Source organism: Siphateles boraxobius, unplaced genomic scaffold (genome assembly GCF_051911475.1).
Source record: "Siphateles boraxobius isolate OS27281-9 unplaced genomic scaffold, OSU_SipBor_1 7, whole genome shotgun sequence".
NCBI classification, from domain to species: Eukaryota; Metazoa; Chordata; class Actinopteri; order Cypriniformes; family Leuciscidae; genus Siphateles; species Siphateles boraxobius.
Window position 1 is genome coordinate 27,778,601 of NW_027509197.1, and position 16,770 is coordinate 27,795,370.

The 16,770-nt window shown below is 45.1% G+C and overlaps 1 protein-coding gene across 4 annotated transcripts in view; it reads right to left on the reverse strand.

Annotated features, from left to right (window-relative positions):
- Positions 1-2,212: 2,212 nt before the first annotated feature.
- ncam2b (neural cell adhesion molecule 2b) overlaps positions 2,213-16,770 on the reverse strand; it is a 235,687-nt gene continuing 221,129 nt past the window's right edge. For 2 of the 4 annotated variants that reach the window (XM_077217133.1, XM_077217137.1), the window contains exons 16-17: positions 14,171-14,378; positions 3,060-4,815 (exon numbers count right to left, since the gene is read on the reverse strand). In XM_077217133.1, the coding sequence (XP_077073248.1) occupies positions 4,701-4,815; positions 14,171-14,378 (323 nt within the window). In that variant the 3' untranslated portion in view covers positions 3,060-4,700. Of the gene's footprint in view, positions 2,345-3,059; positions 4,816-14,170; positions 14,379-16,770 lie in introns of those variants that run through there. The other 2 variants (XM_077217135.1, XM_077217134.1) reach the window with 2 other exon arrangements.

Here is a 16,770-nt window from a genome sequence, read left to right on the forward strand (position 1 = left end):
AAAGCTGGCCATATAGACATGATTTATGTAGTCAGTAGGTGAGGAATAAATTAAGTAAATGCGGGGTCAAGAAAGGTTATTGTTAAATCATATCATTCATATATTTGAATCACTTCTAATACATAATAAAAATACCAATATAGGTGATGTAGTAGCTTCCCGCAGTAAGCCCTCTGAGGCTTTATCATTATTGCTATCATCTGTCATTATGTTTAGTCATTCACACTGGGTCACACTGATAGTAATATGTCCTTTTGTCATTATGCTGTGAAAACAGGACAAAAAAACAGGCTTGTTTCTTACATTGTGCTTTCATTTTACGGTCTGCTTTGTCATTTAAATGCTAAAATGTTGCTTAAAATAATAGAATTTATTTAAAATGACAATTTTTTTAAATGGCTGTAAAAATCAATTATAAATGCAATTAGGCACAGGTATCCGTTTGTTTCTTTAAGCTAATTACATCAGGCAAGAATGTAATTAGGGCAAAAGCAAAGCCATTTAAAACAGCAGTAAAAGCAAAGCGAATGCTTGCAGCCGTATGGTATTTACTCAGCGCTATGTCCAGGCTGTTATCGAGAACTCCCTTAAGGCATGTCTTTGGTTGAAATACATTAACAACAGAAGCAATAACAGTTTCAGCTAAAGAGAAACACAATACAAATAAACATTGTAATCTAGCTCTAATTCCCCCGCTGCCAGAGAGATATCTTGACAGCTGTCTTGAAATTAACCCAAACAATTGTTGTGAATAGTTCCTAATTCACTCTTTAAAAAGTGACAGGATCAATTTAGACCACATAGGCTTTTTAGAAGTGCTCCAAATTATGCCATTTTGAGTCTGTTGACCGCTGTATGAAACTTTGAAAGATATTATATTGGGGTAAAAAGCAAAGACCAGACTATTCACAATAAATTATTAGCTGTTTTCTATAAGAAAGCTTAAATGGATAGACTTGAGAACAAAGTGAGAGAGAACATACACAATCTATTATCCTTTTAGTTTTAATAATCTTAAATCCTTATAAACTTTTTAACACTATCATATACACTGTTTTAAAAAGAAAACTGTCCTTGAATTTCTGATTTTATGTGATCAGTTTTGGGTTGTGTTAATTTATAACTACATGGTCTGGATGTAAAATGGGCACAAATGTTTGGTGCATCTTTCATTTCTTTGGTATTCAAGGACAAGTATGTATTCTATATCTTAGCAGAAACAAAATAAAAATACAAAATATACAAATACTTTTTTGCAGCACTGGACGTACGATATGGAAACTGCAATGGGTCTCTTTCATTAACATTTGCCCAAAAATAGCCTTTCAAACTCCACATGGCATTAATACATTTCTGCACACAAAGGGCCTCCTTCATAGGCTTTGAATCCTGTATTACATGGGTAGCAGATTTCTTAAGGGGTGGTGGTCACAGTAGCGAAATTTCATTGTCGATTTTAAATGGTGTAGTGATAAGCAAAGCTCACGTCACACACACATAATTCACTATCAAACCAAGCAGCTTTCCTTTGGTCAATGTGGCAAATAAATCTGTGCGACCAACTTGACCCTGTTGCGAAATCTGAATGGGAAAATCTTTCGCCTTTACACAAAATTCCCGATCACATGGATTCTAATTGAAATTACTTGATTTTACCCATGAAAATCGTCTGAATAACAGAAAATGTGCATCACACCCTAAAACATGATTTGTATATTAGTATAAAATGCTAGACCTCATCAGCTCAGATAAATGCATGTTCATAGCATCTTATAAAGGCCACACACAGTTCTTGCCTGCAGGGAACATGTAACCTACAAGGTCTCCCAGTTAGGCGTTTGTGCAAGAACTGAACTAGCTTTTGAAATGACTAGCACAGCCTGGGGCTTAGTAAAGAGAGAGGAAAAAAGGTAAGCAATTGTTATGCAATATGTTAACCATAAAATGTCCCATGTGCTTGCATTCTGTAGGGTTGGCTGGATTTAACACCATTTAATTTGCTCATTCATAATATTAGACCCATTTAGAAGAACCTGAGAGGGTTGAGTGAATCATTATGGAAAGATCAGTTTGCATCCTCAAAACTGTTCTCGGTTGGGCAGTCATCATCTACTGTTTTCACCCTGATTACAGACCATGTGTGTTTAGTGGATAGCCAAGGCAGAGGACACTAATGCCCGGGTGAGCCTGCATTAGCTCTCCAGTACTTACACTTCAAAGTGCAACAGACTGCGGGACCCCCGAAGGAAACGTAGATGGTTTCATTCAAACGTGGTCATGCATGGATGTTCCAGTCTCGTTCTTCATTTCCACAGGTCATCGGCTCCAGGACAAGGACAGGAACCTTTAAGGACACATTGAATCACAACTACATTCATTTCCCACACCACATATTCGATGGCTGTGCTTCAAAACCCAGTGAGCTTTCTTGATGTCTACTGTCCACACAGGTCGTGGCCTATATTAACTGAAAGGGATCCTCGTAAATTACTAATTTAGTATGATCTACATTTACAGCAACTCTGTGCATCATACAAATAACACTCCTAATGCAAAGTGTTAAGATCACCATGTTGCTAAAAGAACAGCCTTTCAGGCTAATATGCATAGAAATTCATAGTACTAGTGTTGCTATTGTTCACTAACATGAAAGCTATTACAAATCTTTTTTTTGGGGGGGGGGGGGATTAAAGTATTGTTCATTGTTAGTTCATGTTAACAAATTAAAACTTATTGTAAAGTACCGTTACAATCAACATTTCTCTTCAGAATGTTTTTACTAAGCTTGTTGCAATGCAATATGGGATTGCCTCGTCTATGAAGGATGAATGCAATAGTGCCTTAGAATTTGACCAAAAGAATTCCACCAGTAGTCTGTTGCCAACTTTTTGGAACAACCTTTGTGTCAAGAAGTCACCCAAAACACTGCCTATGTAGGCAGCTCACTAGGTTTTGGAACACAGCCTTGTCTTGTATAATTATCAAAGACTGTGAAAGTGTTCTTTAACACAAATGTGTGCTTTATGAATATATGCTTTAAAAAAGCAGAGTCCAAATAGTTTAAACTTTAATATTGGGACACTTTTATTTACAGAAGAAAAATTACACTGGATTACAAGAATTCCACAAGTACAGTTGGGCGTATGGAGTGCTCCCTTTAGACTGCTGAAAAGAAATGGGCAACATTCCACAATGTTCTATTGCGCTGAATGTGGAGAGCCTGGTGTTTATGAAAAATATATGCAAAATGTTTTGTTTTTTGGAGAAATTAGCTGGCCCAAACCAAAGTGAATATGCTGAACATTAAGATGGATATCAAGACTTCTTTCTCAAACTCTGATTGGTAAAATGAGCATGTGTCTAGCAGTAGGGCCTATGCCATTTCCATCCTTATTACTAAAACACTAAGATCCTCATCAGCTGCAGACCCCTGATCTCTCTTACAACCAAAGCTTCCTTGCTCAAATTATCCCAAAATGGCATGGATTTGATTTCCAAAAAAAATTGTATAGCTAAAACCTCTGATTCATCTGAAACCACCTTCTTGGCCACCTGCCCTTCTTTAGCTCTCGATAACATCACTTACACAGAATACCTTTGCATTGATTGCCAATTTTGATGCACATAATTTGTCATCATTTATGTGTGACGCTAAGACAGAACCTGGAATAAACCATATTTTTTTTCTGCTGTGAAATGTTCCAAATAAATAACAAGTATTTACATCAGCACACTTGAATAGATATTTTTCCTTTAAGATTTGGCAACCTCTACTTTCTTTACGTCACTCTTCATCTTTCTACACTCCATGCTTGCTATCACACACATCCAAACACACCCCCACAACAACATGGACATGCTCAGACGCACACACATACAAACTTTCAAACGGTTCTAAAGGAAAAGCACTTTCTTTTTTTTTGTTTCCAAGATATCTCCACAAGAAAGTATGACACATACGATGCTCCTCTGATTCTGATGAAACAACAGTGTTGGAAACAAGGACATATTTTCATCCACAAATACACTTGTAATCTATGAGTAATTCATCATTCAGGCCAAATTGGGCCTGTGTCAGCATCAACCATGTACCATGTACTTAGTTTGGGGTCACGTGTGGTTGATCCTTGCTTTGCTACTGAGCATTCTGTAATTTATTTGCATTTGGGTGAGACATATAGTGGCAAATAGGCTAGAAAGTAAACATTACCCAAACAGTTACCCAAAACTACAACACAGACCGCAAAAAAAGTGGGGGATTTCAACACGCTTAATTTTGAGTGACGCATTAAGAAGCGATATTTTTTGCGTAACCACACTGAAAAAGTGCAACGGCCGAATTCCAAAGAAATAGGGAATGAGAGCAAGAGAAAACATGAAACTTACGGCGTAGACCCAACCTCCAAGTAACAAAGAATCAGACTCAAAGCAACAGCAAAGCCTTGAAAAAAAAGAAGCCCAAAAATAAGCGAGAACAAGCACAAATAAGCAGGAGCCTGTCTGTTGAGCGGCAACCTCCAAAAAATGTTTCACAAAGCAGTTATCGCGTGGCCTCTTCTGATACCCCGGACGAGGAGTCTCTAACAAACGATCTTACAATTGGTTGGCGTGTTCTTGCTTGTATTCTCATTAGTTTGCTTGCTATTGGTCTCTGGATGGCACACTTTGCATGTTTTTTTTAGAGGATAGCAGGGCCTCCATTACGCTTTACTGTCCTCCTGTGTCATGTGTAGGCTGTTGTCACCGTGAACTTTGATCTCGATCGTGTCCGGTTTCAGAGTCTCCTTGCCGTTTTCCTCTTTCAGTGGCAATTTCCTGTCGGAAGAGAAGAAAGGTGCACAGTGGTCAGTTTGAAAGAGTGGTCAAAAACACATTTTCAATTGACAACTAGCCCATTGTGGTTCCCCAGAGGCTGAAATTCAGACTTAGGGTGCTTTTTGCAAAGTGATATTCAGAGTCCATTTGGCACCACAGTTTGGTTTGTTTCAGGAACTTTATGTACCCATGAGATGCTTGAAAAGGTGGCTTTGGGTCAGGTTTGAACCATGCACCCATATTAGGGCTACTGTTCAAAAGTTTGAAGTCGGTAGGATTTCTAAAATGTTTTTTTTTTTTTTTAAGTCTCTTTTGCGCACCAAGGCTGCATTTCTTTGATAAGAAATACAGAAATATAGTGAAATATTACAATACATTTATTTACTATTTTAATATATTTAATTTATTTATTTGATATATTTTTTTCCAAAATTTTGGGAATATAAAGTTCATAAGAACAACAGCATTTATGTGAAATAGATTTTTGTAACAATGTGAAAGTCTTTACTGTCACTATTAATTCATTTAATGCATATTTGTTTTAATTTCTTTCAAAGAATAAACAATCTAACTGACACTAACATTTTTAATGGTACTGTCAGTGTGAAAACAGTCTTATGTCATCATTTACTCTCCCTCATGTTCATCTAACCCTCAATGAACGTTTTTTAACTGTTTTTGTCAATACAATTAAAGTCAGTGGGGTCAAAAACAAAACTGGAACTCCATGAACTTTCTTAGTGTTTTTCTTCTTCAAGAAATCTTATTTTGTGAAAAAAATAAATAAAAAAAAAAATATATATCATACAGGTTTGGAATGACATGAGGGTTAGTAACTGTTAAAATTTTTGGGGGTGAATTAACCCTTTAACTAGGTCAAATTATCATAATTAAATATTATTTTCAAAGACAATTAATGTCTGTCTTTGCAATCTTTAATTAAAGCAACACTATGTCGTTTTTGCGGTATTTGCTCTCGGGTCCCCCTACAGTTGGGAAACAGTATCGTCTACTACTACGGTCGTAAAATCTGTCATGGTTACACCAGGGGATACACGTGCATTTGTTGACAAGCCGATACCGTCTTGAGTTCTCGCGGGTTCTCACGTCTTGGGCAGACTACCAGCATTGCGTGTGAAATGTCTTCATCCCAGGTACATTGGCATATATTTCAGCATGTCATTTTTTTGCCTTCTTCCTTTTAGTTGTTGCTTAGGCCATGACAACAACATAGAGACGGGTATCAAACGCTAGTTGGGCTCTCACCTCAGAATCTGAGGAAGTGGGGGAAGTGACGTATGCCGTAAAGCAGTCGAATTTTGAGGTTTTTTTGTGCTCGGGTTACTACCCGAAACCCGAAATTACATAGTGCCAGTAAAAGCGATACAGACACTGTCAGGCTATGGCAGACGTGTCATTCAACCTATTGTAAGTCGATGTACCAACTCAAGGGTCTTGGAAATATATTATGAAGGTTGAAAAACGTCTCGGTTACGTATGTAACCCTCGTTCCCTGAGTAGGGAACGGAGACGTTACGTCGGATGACGACGAATGGGGTTTCGCTTAGAACACCTATCGACTTCGAGTATTACAAAACGAGCCAATGGCAAAGAAATGCCATGGGTCTGCGGAATTTGCATGACGTAACTCCGCCCCACCTCGTGGGTATAAAAGGAGGACGCCGGCAACAGGCAGATATGTTTCTTCGCTGAGGAGCCAAGACTGAGCTCAGGCGATCCCCGCGGTACAGCGGAAAGTGGCAGGCAGACGTAACGTCTCCGTTCCCTACTCAGGGAACGAGGGTTACATACGTAACCGAGACGTTCCCTTTCGTTGTCACTCCGAGTTACGTCGGATGACGACGAATGGGGTTACCAGTCTAATCACGCCACCTTCTCAGCTGTCTTCCAGTGCCCTGCGTAAATCTGAGATCCCTGTCGTGAGACTGGCACGGACGAAGGACTCCTATTTAGCACAGGAATACCAAGGTACACTGGGGAGCATATCCCAAATTCAGGGGAAATATGCAATTACTGCCAACCCAGAGGGGGGGGACTTAGAGAATACACATGTGACCCGAAGGAGACATGGAGAACACTGGGGTGTCCAGCCGCAGGTGGAATATTTCAACCCCAGGGGTGGTAAGGTGGCTTGCCAAGGGAAAGACACATGCTCAAGAGGCTTACAGTGGAAATACACATGTGGGGGTCGCTCAGGGGAGGGACCATGCACACGGGAGGCACCTAGCCGACGCACAGGCAATGGACACTGGCGCCAACGTCAGGAGTGCTGGAGGAACTCAGGGCTTTTCGGGGAAGCTCACCTGAGGAGAATATCGCACGTATCCAGTCCGTGGAGTGGAATGGCGAGCAAGCGAAGACACCTGAGCGGGTCCAGTACTAGCTGGTTGAAGCGAGTACATGAGAGGACACTGGCTCCACTCGGAGATTGTAGAATCTGGCGAATGTGTTAGGTGTCGCCCAGCCTGCAGCTCTGCAGATGTCTGTTAGCGAGGCGCCATGCGCTAGAGCCCAAGAGGATGCCACACTCCGGGTGGAGTGGGCAGTCACACCAAGGGGGCACGGTCGACCTTGCTGCTGGTATGCCAAGGCAATGGCGTCCACTATCCAGTGAGACAACCTTTGCTTGGAGAGAGCCTTTCCCTTCAGCTTCCCACCATAACAGACAAAGAGCTGGTCTGAGGTCCTGAAACACTGCGTCCTGTCTACATAGGCGCGGAGGGCGCGTACTGGACAGAGCAGTGCCAAGGCTGGGTCTGCCTCCTCCGGGGGCAGCGCTTGCAGGTTCACCACCTGGTCCCGGAAGGGAGTGGTAGGAACCTTGGGCACATATCCAGGCCGGGGTCTCAGGATCACGTGAGAGTAAGCCGGCCCAAATTCCAGGCACGCTCCGTCAACGGAGAATGCATGCAAGTCCCCCACCCTCTTGATGGAGGCCAATGCAACCAGGAGCGCTGTCTTCATAGACAGGAACTTAAGCTCCACTGATTGCAAAGGCTCAAAGGGAGCACTCCGCAGGGCAGTTAGAACCACTGAGAGGTCCCAAGAGGGAACGAGAGGAGGGCGAGGAGGAATCAGTCTCCTCGCTCCTCTCAGGAACCTGATGATCAGGTCGTGCCTTCCAACAGACTTACCTTCGACCGGGTCATGGTGTGCGGCAATAGCGGCAACATAGACTTTCAGGGTGGAGGGAGACAGCCCTCGCTCCAGCCTATCTTGAAGGAAGGAAAGCACGACACTAATCGAACATCTCCGGGGGTCTTCTCGGTGAGAAGAGCACCAGTTGACAAAGAGGTTCCACTTCAACGCATAGACGTGTCTCGTGGACGACGTTCTAGCGGAAGGGATGGTAGCCGCCACCGTCTGGTGGTAGGGTACTCCAACCTGCCTCGTCCCGTCCAGAAGCCTCACGTGGAGGTTCCAGAGATCGGGACGAGGGTGCCCCGTCCCTGAGAAAGGAGGTCCTTCCTCAGGGGAATCGGCCAAGGAGGTGCTGTCGCGAGGAGTACTAGTTCGGAGAACCAGGTCCGGGCGGGCCAGTATGGCGCGACCAGAATGACCTGCTCCTCGTCCTCCCTGACCTTGCGCAGGGTCTGCGCAAGAAGGCTCACTGGGGGAAACGCATATTTGCGGCCCCGCGGCCAGCTGTGCGCCAGTGCATCCGTGCCGAGCGTGCCCTCGGTCAGGGAATAATACAGGTCGCAATGGGTCGAGTCGTGAGAGGCAAACAGATCTAACTGTGCGTCCCCGAACTGGTCCCAAATCAGCTGAACCGACTGGGGATGGAGTCGCCAATCTCCCGGGAGGGGCTGAAGCCGTGAGAGCTCGTCGGCTGCACAGTTCAGGGCTCCGGGGATATAATGGCATGAAGCGACCTCAGATGCTTCTGACTCCATATGAGGAGGTGGCGGGCGAGTTGCGACATACGGCGGGAGCGTAGACCACCTTGATGGTTGATGTACGCTACAGTGGCGGTATAGTCTGAACGGACTAGTACGTGTTGGTTCTTGAGCACGGCCCGGAAGCGGCGCAAAGCAAGACGTACGGCCAGCAACTCGAGGCAATTGACGTGCCAGAGGCGTCGGGGTCCTGTCCAGGAGCCCGCGGCAGCACGTCCATTGCACATGGCACCCCAGCCCGTGGAGGAGGCATCTGTCATTACAACAACATGCCGCGAAGCTCGTTCCAGGGGCACTCCGGCCCGTAGAAAACTGAGGTTCGACCACGGGGTGAAGGTCTGACGGCAGGTCGGAGTAACTGGTACTCGGAGGGTGCCGTGTTGCCATGCCCACCTCGGGACTCGGTCGCGGAGCCAAAGCTGAAGCGGTCTCATATGAAGCAATCTGAGCGGCGAACCGCGGCTGCAGATGCCATATGCCCCAGGAGCCTCTGAAGAAACTTCAGTGGAACCGCACTCTTGCGCTTGATAGTCTCAGGCAAGTCAGCAATGGCTGAGTGGAGAAGGCGACCAAGTCCATACCGAGAAAAGAGCTCCTCTGCACGGGGCAAAGTCTACTCCTTCCCCGGTTGACCCGAAGGCCCAGACGAGCTAGGTGCCGGAGCACTGGGTCCCTGTATTCGCAAACCTGGTCTCAGGAGTGAGCTTAAGACAGCCAGTCACCGAGATAGTTCAGGATGCAAACCCCGTGTCCCCATGGAGGAACAAAGGCAGCCTCAACAACCTTGTGAAGGCGCGAAGAGACAGGGCTAGCCCGAATGGGAAAACAGCGTACTGATATGCGCGCGCCCTGACAGCAAACCGTAGGTATGTTCTGAGTCGAGGGAGAAAGGAGACATAAAAGTAGGCGTCCTTCAGGTCGATCGCTGCAAACCAATCCTGTGGCCGCACACATCCAGAAATGCGTTTGGCCAGGAGCATCTTGAACGGCAGCCTGTGAAGGGAGCGGTTCGGACCAGGATTGGCCGTAACCCACCAGACTTCTCCGGGACAATGAGGTAGGGGCTGTAGACCCGGACCTCCTTTCGGCTGGAGGGACAGTCTCAATCGCACCCTTCGCCAGTAGGGTAGCAACCTCCGCTCTCATGATAGAGCATAGCCATCGACCAAAGTGGAGCGGACTCCCCTGAAGTGGGGAGGAGACCGTGCGAACTGAATCGCATAGCCGAGCCGATGGTTCGCGCGACCCAGCGGAACAGATAGGGAAGCTCTAGGCAGGCTCCCAACTGTGCCAGCGGCGTCGAGAACCACAGACGTCCCCCCGGTGGTGCAGCGAAGCGGAATGACCGGCCCAGACGTGGACGGCATAGCGGCCCGGAGTGGGGGCAAGGTCAAAACCACACCCTGACAGAGGAGGCCAGGGAAGGACCAGCGTTCCACGGGGGCCTGCTCTGTCAAGGGTCTGGCGACAGAGGGGGACAGGGGCGAAGCGGTCGTGGACGGCACGCCGTGTCAACCACCTCCGGGACAGAGGGGGACGAGGAGAGCACGGCATGTGGGCGGCGCTCTGTGACGTCCGAACTCTCTGTGCTCAGAGACGGGAGAGTCAGTTCTTTGGAGAATAAGGATTCTTCCCCGGCCCTCACCCGGGGAAAGGAGTGGTCCTGCTACCAGCTCCTGAAAAGAACTGAGTCCCATCTCTGAGGAGCCCATCCCAAGAGCGCCGCTTAACCCGGCGTGTAGCGGGGGGCGGGGCTGGAGAGGACTGTTTTGGCGTCCGACCGCGGCCTCCAGAGCCGGCCCGGCTGAGCGGGCGGGGTGGGAGCCGCTGGGGGCGCCCACGGCGGTGGGCAGACCGAGGGACCTGAGCGGACGGCGGGGCTGTCGGGACAGAGTCAACCTCAGTCTGCTCCATCCCCGAGGAGCCCGTCTCAGGAGCGCCGCTTAACCCGGCGTGTAGCGGGGGGCGGGGCTGGAGAGGGGCTGTGGCGTCCGTGGGAGCCGTGGGCGGGGTGGGAGCCGTGGGAGGGCGCCTTCGGCGGTGGGCAGACCGAGGGACCTGGGCGGACGGCTGGGCCGTCGGGACGGAATCAACGTCAGTCTGCTCATGAGCGGCTGAGAGCTGTTGGTCAAGCCCTCAACCGCACCGCCGGAGAGGCCGACCTGGGATATGGGAATGTCGGACAGACGGGTCCGCGCGACATCCAGCACATGAGACAGGTTCAGCCACAGAATGGTGAGCATCACCTGACCCAGGGAGCGTACGGCCACTTTCGTCGCTCGGAGAGCAAGGTCAGTGACGGCGCGCAGCTCAGTGAAGAGCCCTGGGTCAGTACCGCCCTCGTGCAGGTCCATGAGCATCTGGGTCAGGTGGACCAGCAGAATGACCATGGCATGCAGAGAGGCGGCTGCCAGTCCCGTGGCACTATAGGATCTCGCCACAAGCGTAGACGAAAAACTACAGGCCAAGGGCGGGTGCTTAGGATTGCGCCGAGAAGAAGCACTCTGAGGACACATAGCATCGCAACAGAGCGTTCAGCCGGGGGAACCCCAGTGTACCCAAGGGCAGCGGCCCCATCGAGGGGAGGAAAGGCGGATGAGATCAGCGAGTGGTCCTGAGAAGACAAGGGGGTCTTCTAGGACTTCGAGATCTCATCATGCACGTCCGGGAAGAGAGGTATTGGGGTTTGCCACTGACGAGGGTCGGCGGCCTTACCCAAAACCAATCGTCCCAGGAAAGCATGGCCGTCATCTCCGGATCAGACTCAGGCACAGCCGTATGCACACCGGAAGGTGGCAGCTGTGACGAGCCCTCACTTCCAGAAGACTCAAGCCCACCTAGTGATGCTGCAACAGACATGGCATCTTCCTCTGTAGCTTCAACTGAAACACGCGGGCCACCAGAGGGTAGACTCGCGGGAATCAGCAGTTCACTAGCGGGCACCGTCATTGAAGAGGGGGGCTGGGGTCACGGACACATAGTCGGCGCCTTGTTCCAGACCGTAACCCTCAGGTCATCCTGGCCACCCGCCGAAGATCGGGGGGTGGATGAGGGGACTCTCACTCTTGCGAGTTCACCGAGTCTCAACCTATTTATGACGCGATGATCACGTTCCCTTGCGAGAACATGAGTCAACCACGAGCGCTGTTCAAGCATGATCAAACACACTAGACAGCGCTCGTGCCCATCAGAGTCCGATACCAGTCCGCTGCAACCAGAAATGCACGGGCGAGCCGTCTTTAAAAAGACGTGCCGGGTGCGAGCTCTTTTATGAGAGGAGAGAAAAAACTCCGCGATGTTGAAGCGCACAGGGAGACACACACACAATGGCAGATTACTGCACAGATCAGCAGGCACTGAGAGCTCGCTGCAGATCGCCGTCACACCAACACCGGAGAGAGAAGCTCGTCTCGTAGAGCGAAGTCAGAGATGACTGTGGAGTGAAGAAATGCTCTTGGCTCCGAAGCGAAAACATATCTGCCTGTTGCCGGCGTCCTCCTTTTATACCCACGAGGTGGGGCGGAGTTACGTCATGCAAATTCCGCAGACCCATGGCATTTCTTTGCCATTGGCTCGTTTTGTAATACTCGAAGTCGATAGGTGTTCTAAGCGAAACCCCATTCGTCGTCATCCGACGTAACTCGGAGTGACAACGAAAGGGAACTACATAGTGCTGATTTAAAAAGTAACACATTTTCCACTTTCCTGCTCAGCTCAGCTCACCTCACCTCATTAACTTTTTCAACCCTTACCTATCAAAGACTGGTAAACAATTCCCAACAATATCCCAGTGGATGAAATCAAGCTATCTGGTTTCACTCAAGAATACTTTACATCACATTATTCTTGACTTCAATGTCAACCTATAGGTTTATAAATGTATGTTTTCTGGGGGTTATTTGTGTAACACTCTTGGGCCACAAAGTGAGCATCAGGCCCTGTGACGGATTGGTCGCATCTGTGCATTATTTCTAAGGTCCATGTGTGGCTCACATGGGATAATATTGGAAAGAAACCTTCCTGTGTTCACTGGGATCATCATCACTCTAATGTTACTTAAGTCCAGGCCAAGGCCTTTGGGGTGTATAATGGGGCTCATATATGCTTGTTATCGAAGCTGAAGACAATCACGGTCCTTAATCTCTGTGAACTTTTTGCCACGTAAACTTGGCAGGACTTGCCAAGTTTATTGTTCCATTGTTCCAGCAGGCAATGCATAACTACAGATCATTCACCCTGCAAACCAAAGGACAAAGTCTACACAGTATGTCAGGAAAAAACATTCAGTTCAACTAACAATAAAACACAGATCGCATAATTCAAATGAGTGATTCACAGTAAACAAACTGATAAGCCTGTAGACTAAGTACTTCTTTGACGTACATGCTCCATAAATAAAAACTGTTTGTCTGTCACACCTTTCTTTTTCTGATTAACTTGAGGACTTTGTCTTGCAGCAATTTTTACTGTCAACTGAAGACAAATTGTTTGTTGTAGTTAGTGTAAGGTAATATTACTTTTAAAGTAACTCATTACCATATAGTGTTACAGTTATTATAAAAACGAACTAATGACGTTACATTATTACTTTTTATGCAAAGTAAGCTGCAAGTTATTTTTTTCTAACCGATATCTGACTGAGACTCTCTCTTGAGTGGAAGTGATAGGCATTGTGCTTGCAACCTTTTTTTGAACTTTAAAATATTTATAATATGCAATGGGATATGACATTTTCAGACTTAGTGCATGTGTATTTACATGGGAAATAAAATTACAGGAAACAATGTATCTTGTACCCAGGGCTTAAAACAATTTTTTGTTCACTCCGAGAAGAATCAGTATTCTAACATTTCTGTTCATGAGTTCATTCTGTAATATTACCGTTCCAAACTTTTTACTAAGAGCTTGTGGCTAAACCTTGTATGTCCATTGGATTCACAATGGTCCTACACTATAGGCTATTACCTACTATTAATTTTCACTTATATGTAATGCTTGTAATGAGAAAAACTCCTGAGATCCGAAAGCTAATACCAGCGGATTGCAATTGCAAATTACCTATGACTTGACAACTGAGCACGGGCATTTAAATCACGTTGAATAGGCCGTACTATTCGTACTATTCATACTATTCATGACTCGTTGAGTGCAAAATTAAAATCTTAAAGAGAATGGTGAAATAATGTTATTAACTGGTTAATGGTAATTTACAATAAGCATTTCTGTTCAGAACGATTACATTTGATTTCCTTTTTCGCTTTTATGTTCCTGTTAAAATTTTGCTCCTTCAACCAGTTCAGAGCCCTCCATGTACCAGAACATTACATAAAAAAGTATTCTGCTTTAAATTTTAAATCTCTTGGGATAAAAGCATTTGCTAAATGATTTGAAATGTTAATACAAATGCAAATTACTGATGCAAAAGGGATACTCACAGGTAGGCAGCTTTGCCCTCCTCTAGCTCTTTGCTCTTGCCGCTTGTGGCTGTCTTTTTGCTGCAGAGCTTGCGGGTGATGCACATGAGCAGGCCACACTGGCGCAGGAAGAAGCAGCTGACGTCCACTAGCACGAGCAGCAGCAGCAGGCCAGATAACCCCAGCCCAACCACTGCGCCCAGGCCTAAGCCGCTGAACAGCGAATCTGCTGAGACAGGATACACACACAACCATCAATGATGGGCCACGACAACACATACACTCCTTTACGAGAACATTTATTCAAGACAAGTAAAAACAGAATATGCTGCACTTAGAATGTGCTGAAAATGGAGTTTACCCACATTATTGTTTGCTTTACATTTGATTAAAAGGGCACGGAAAGGCACAATGATTCATAAAGGATCATATCAAAAATTCTTCTACGGTTATTTTTGAACAAACAACAGGAGGAAAAGATATAATGCTGCGTTTATGCCATGTCATAATTAATCTATTCGGAGTGGTTCACGTCCTCAGACTGGAAATTTTGCATTTCTATGGCAACACTAACGGCCAAAAGAATATGTAGGAGTAGGAGCTTTCAGAAAAAAAGCTGTAATTACGAGCTCTACGAGGACGTGAACGCTTTTTACAAGTTGAAATCTTCAAGTTCAGAGATAAATAGTATTAAAATAAAATAAAATAAAATACACAATTGTCATTGCTGCAAGTATATGACTGTCAGGATATTTAAAACTAAAGCATCCATTAAACATAGTGTAATAAAACAAAAATCTTCTAGCAACAACACAATAAATATAGCTATCTCATATTTTTTGTTTAAGAACTTCAGGGTGATGTAACTTTGTGAAACTCAAATGGTCAAGACTTTGCATGAGGAAATGAGGCTGTCTGAGCTATTCAGAGGGAAACATCCATGGCAATGTTATTGGTCTAAACACATCAATCACGCATGCTATTGAACGTAACATTGCCATTATAGCAAAAGTATCCCAGAAGTCTTTTTTGTGTGATCTGGACACAGTGACAGGGCATCAGAGTGAGAAAAGCAACACATGATAGATGAGGGAAGGACAGGCAAAGACCTTTGAACAATTCAGTGGCTGTCTGATTTTTTTTTTTTAAATTCACATCCACCTCAACCGAGTGTAGATTTAGTTGTACCATTTGCAACATTTAAATTTAACCTTAAAAAACAATGACAAAACTTAACAAGGTTTCATTTGTTAACATAAGTTAACATGAACTAACAATGAACATTACATTTACAGCATTTATTAATTTGAGTCAATGGTAATTTCAATATTTACTAATACAAAATATATTATTCATTGTTTATGTTAGCTAAAGTATTAGCTAATGTTAACAAATGAGACCTTTTTGGTACCAAAAACCAAAAAACATAACAGAAGTAACATCCGGCAATGTTTATAACCATCCTTAATTAAAACTATGATCGTGACCTCAAAACTTTCGATTTGGAAGATCATTTGACCATCATGATCTATTGACCATTTTCAAATGTTACCATGCAACTGCATATCAGCTTATCCATGAATGAGTACCACTCAAAGACCTCAGATGTATTGATCCTGGTATGGTTTTACTTTTGATGAATGGAGCACATGACCAACTCCACTGTGACTTATCGGCCAACACATCTGTTTTTCACCATGCCGTGCTCTCCATGAGAAATGTGTCTGCGCTCCTATAGCTGATTTGTTGTTGATTTATAACATCATTAGAAGCTCAATTTAGCATCTCGTTAATATCACTTATCCTGAAGTTCCACAAATGGGCGTGATCCATCCGCATCTGAGTTCAACGCACTCAATTAATTAAATATGAACAGTGATTGAGACTCAGCAATGAGAAGCAATAACTCAAGCTCGATTGATTGTGTCTGGACGGCACCCTCACTCTGAAGGGAGGTCTGTGGGTGGGCTCCCAGCAGATGATTGACAGGCTAATGAAGCTTGTAATCATGTGTGGGGCTTAATGGCTGTGTCATGCTGATACATGACTAAGTAGGGCTTAAACAGATCCACGGTTTTCTAGTTTGGGAACACTTTTACATGGGAAAACTTCCAGCGTGAAGTACAGGCAATAGGAGCATTTGAGACCCAGCTAATGCACTCTCTTCAAGGTTGAAGTACTGTGTATGCCTCAGCCTTTGAGCTGCACCGCTTAATCATTCAAACACTTACCTCTGCACTTACAACACCAGTAAATGCAGAAAGCTGGAGACTGGAAGGGGTCTAAAAATAGACTTCAGTCAAACCAATGTAAATCTGTTATGAGGGGGCTTCAGATTAGATGAAAATGACACCCTTGCACCATGCATAGTTCAGCAAATGTTTACCAAATGCATTTAATGTTATATGACAGTCATTAGCCTAATAAGTACTGTATGTATACCTTGGGCCAAAAAAAGAAATAAAAAATTGCCATGTCAGCTGCCATTACCCAAGTTTTTGTCACATTTTCGTTCAGAAATCATTTTCTAATAAGCTGATTAGCTACCTGAGAAAAATTTCTTAGTATATTAATATTTTTGTAGAAGGTATTACTTTTAAATAAAGTTTTAATGACCCCAA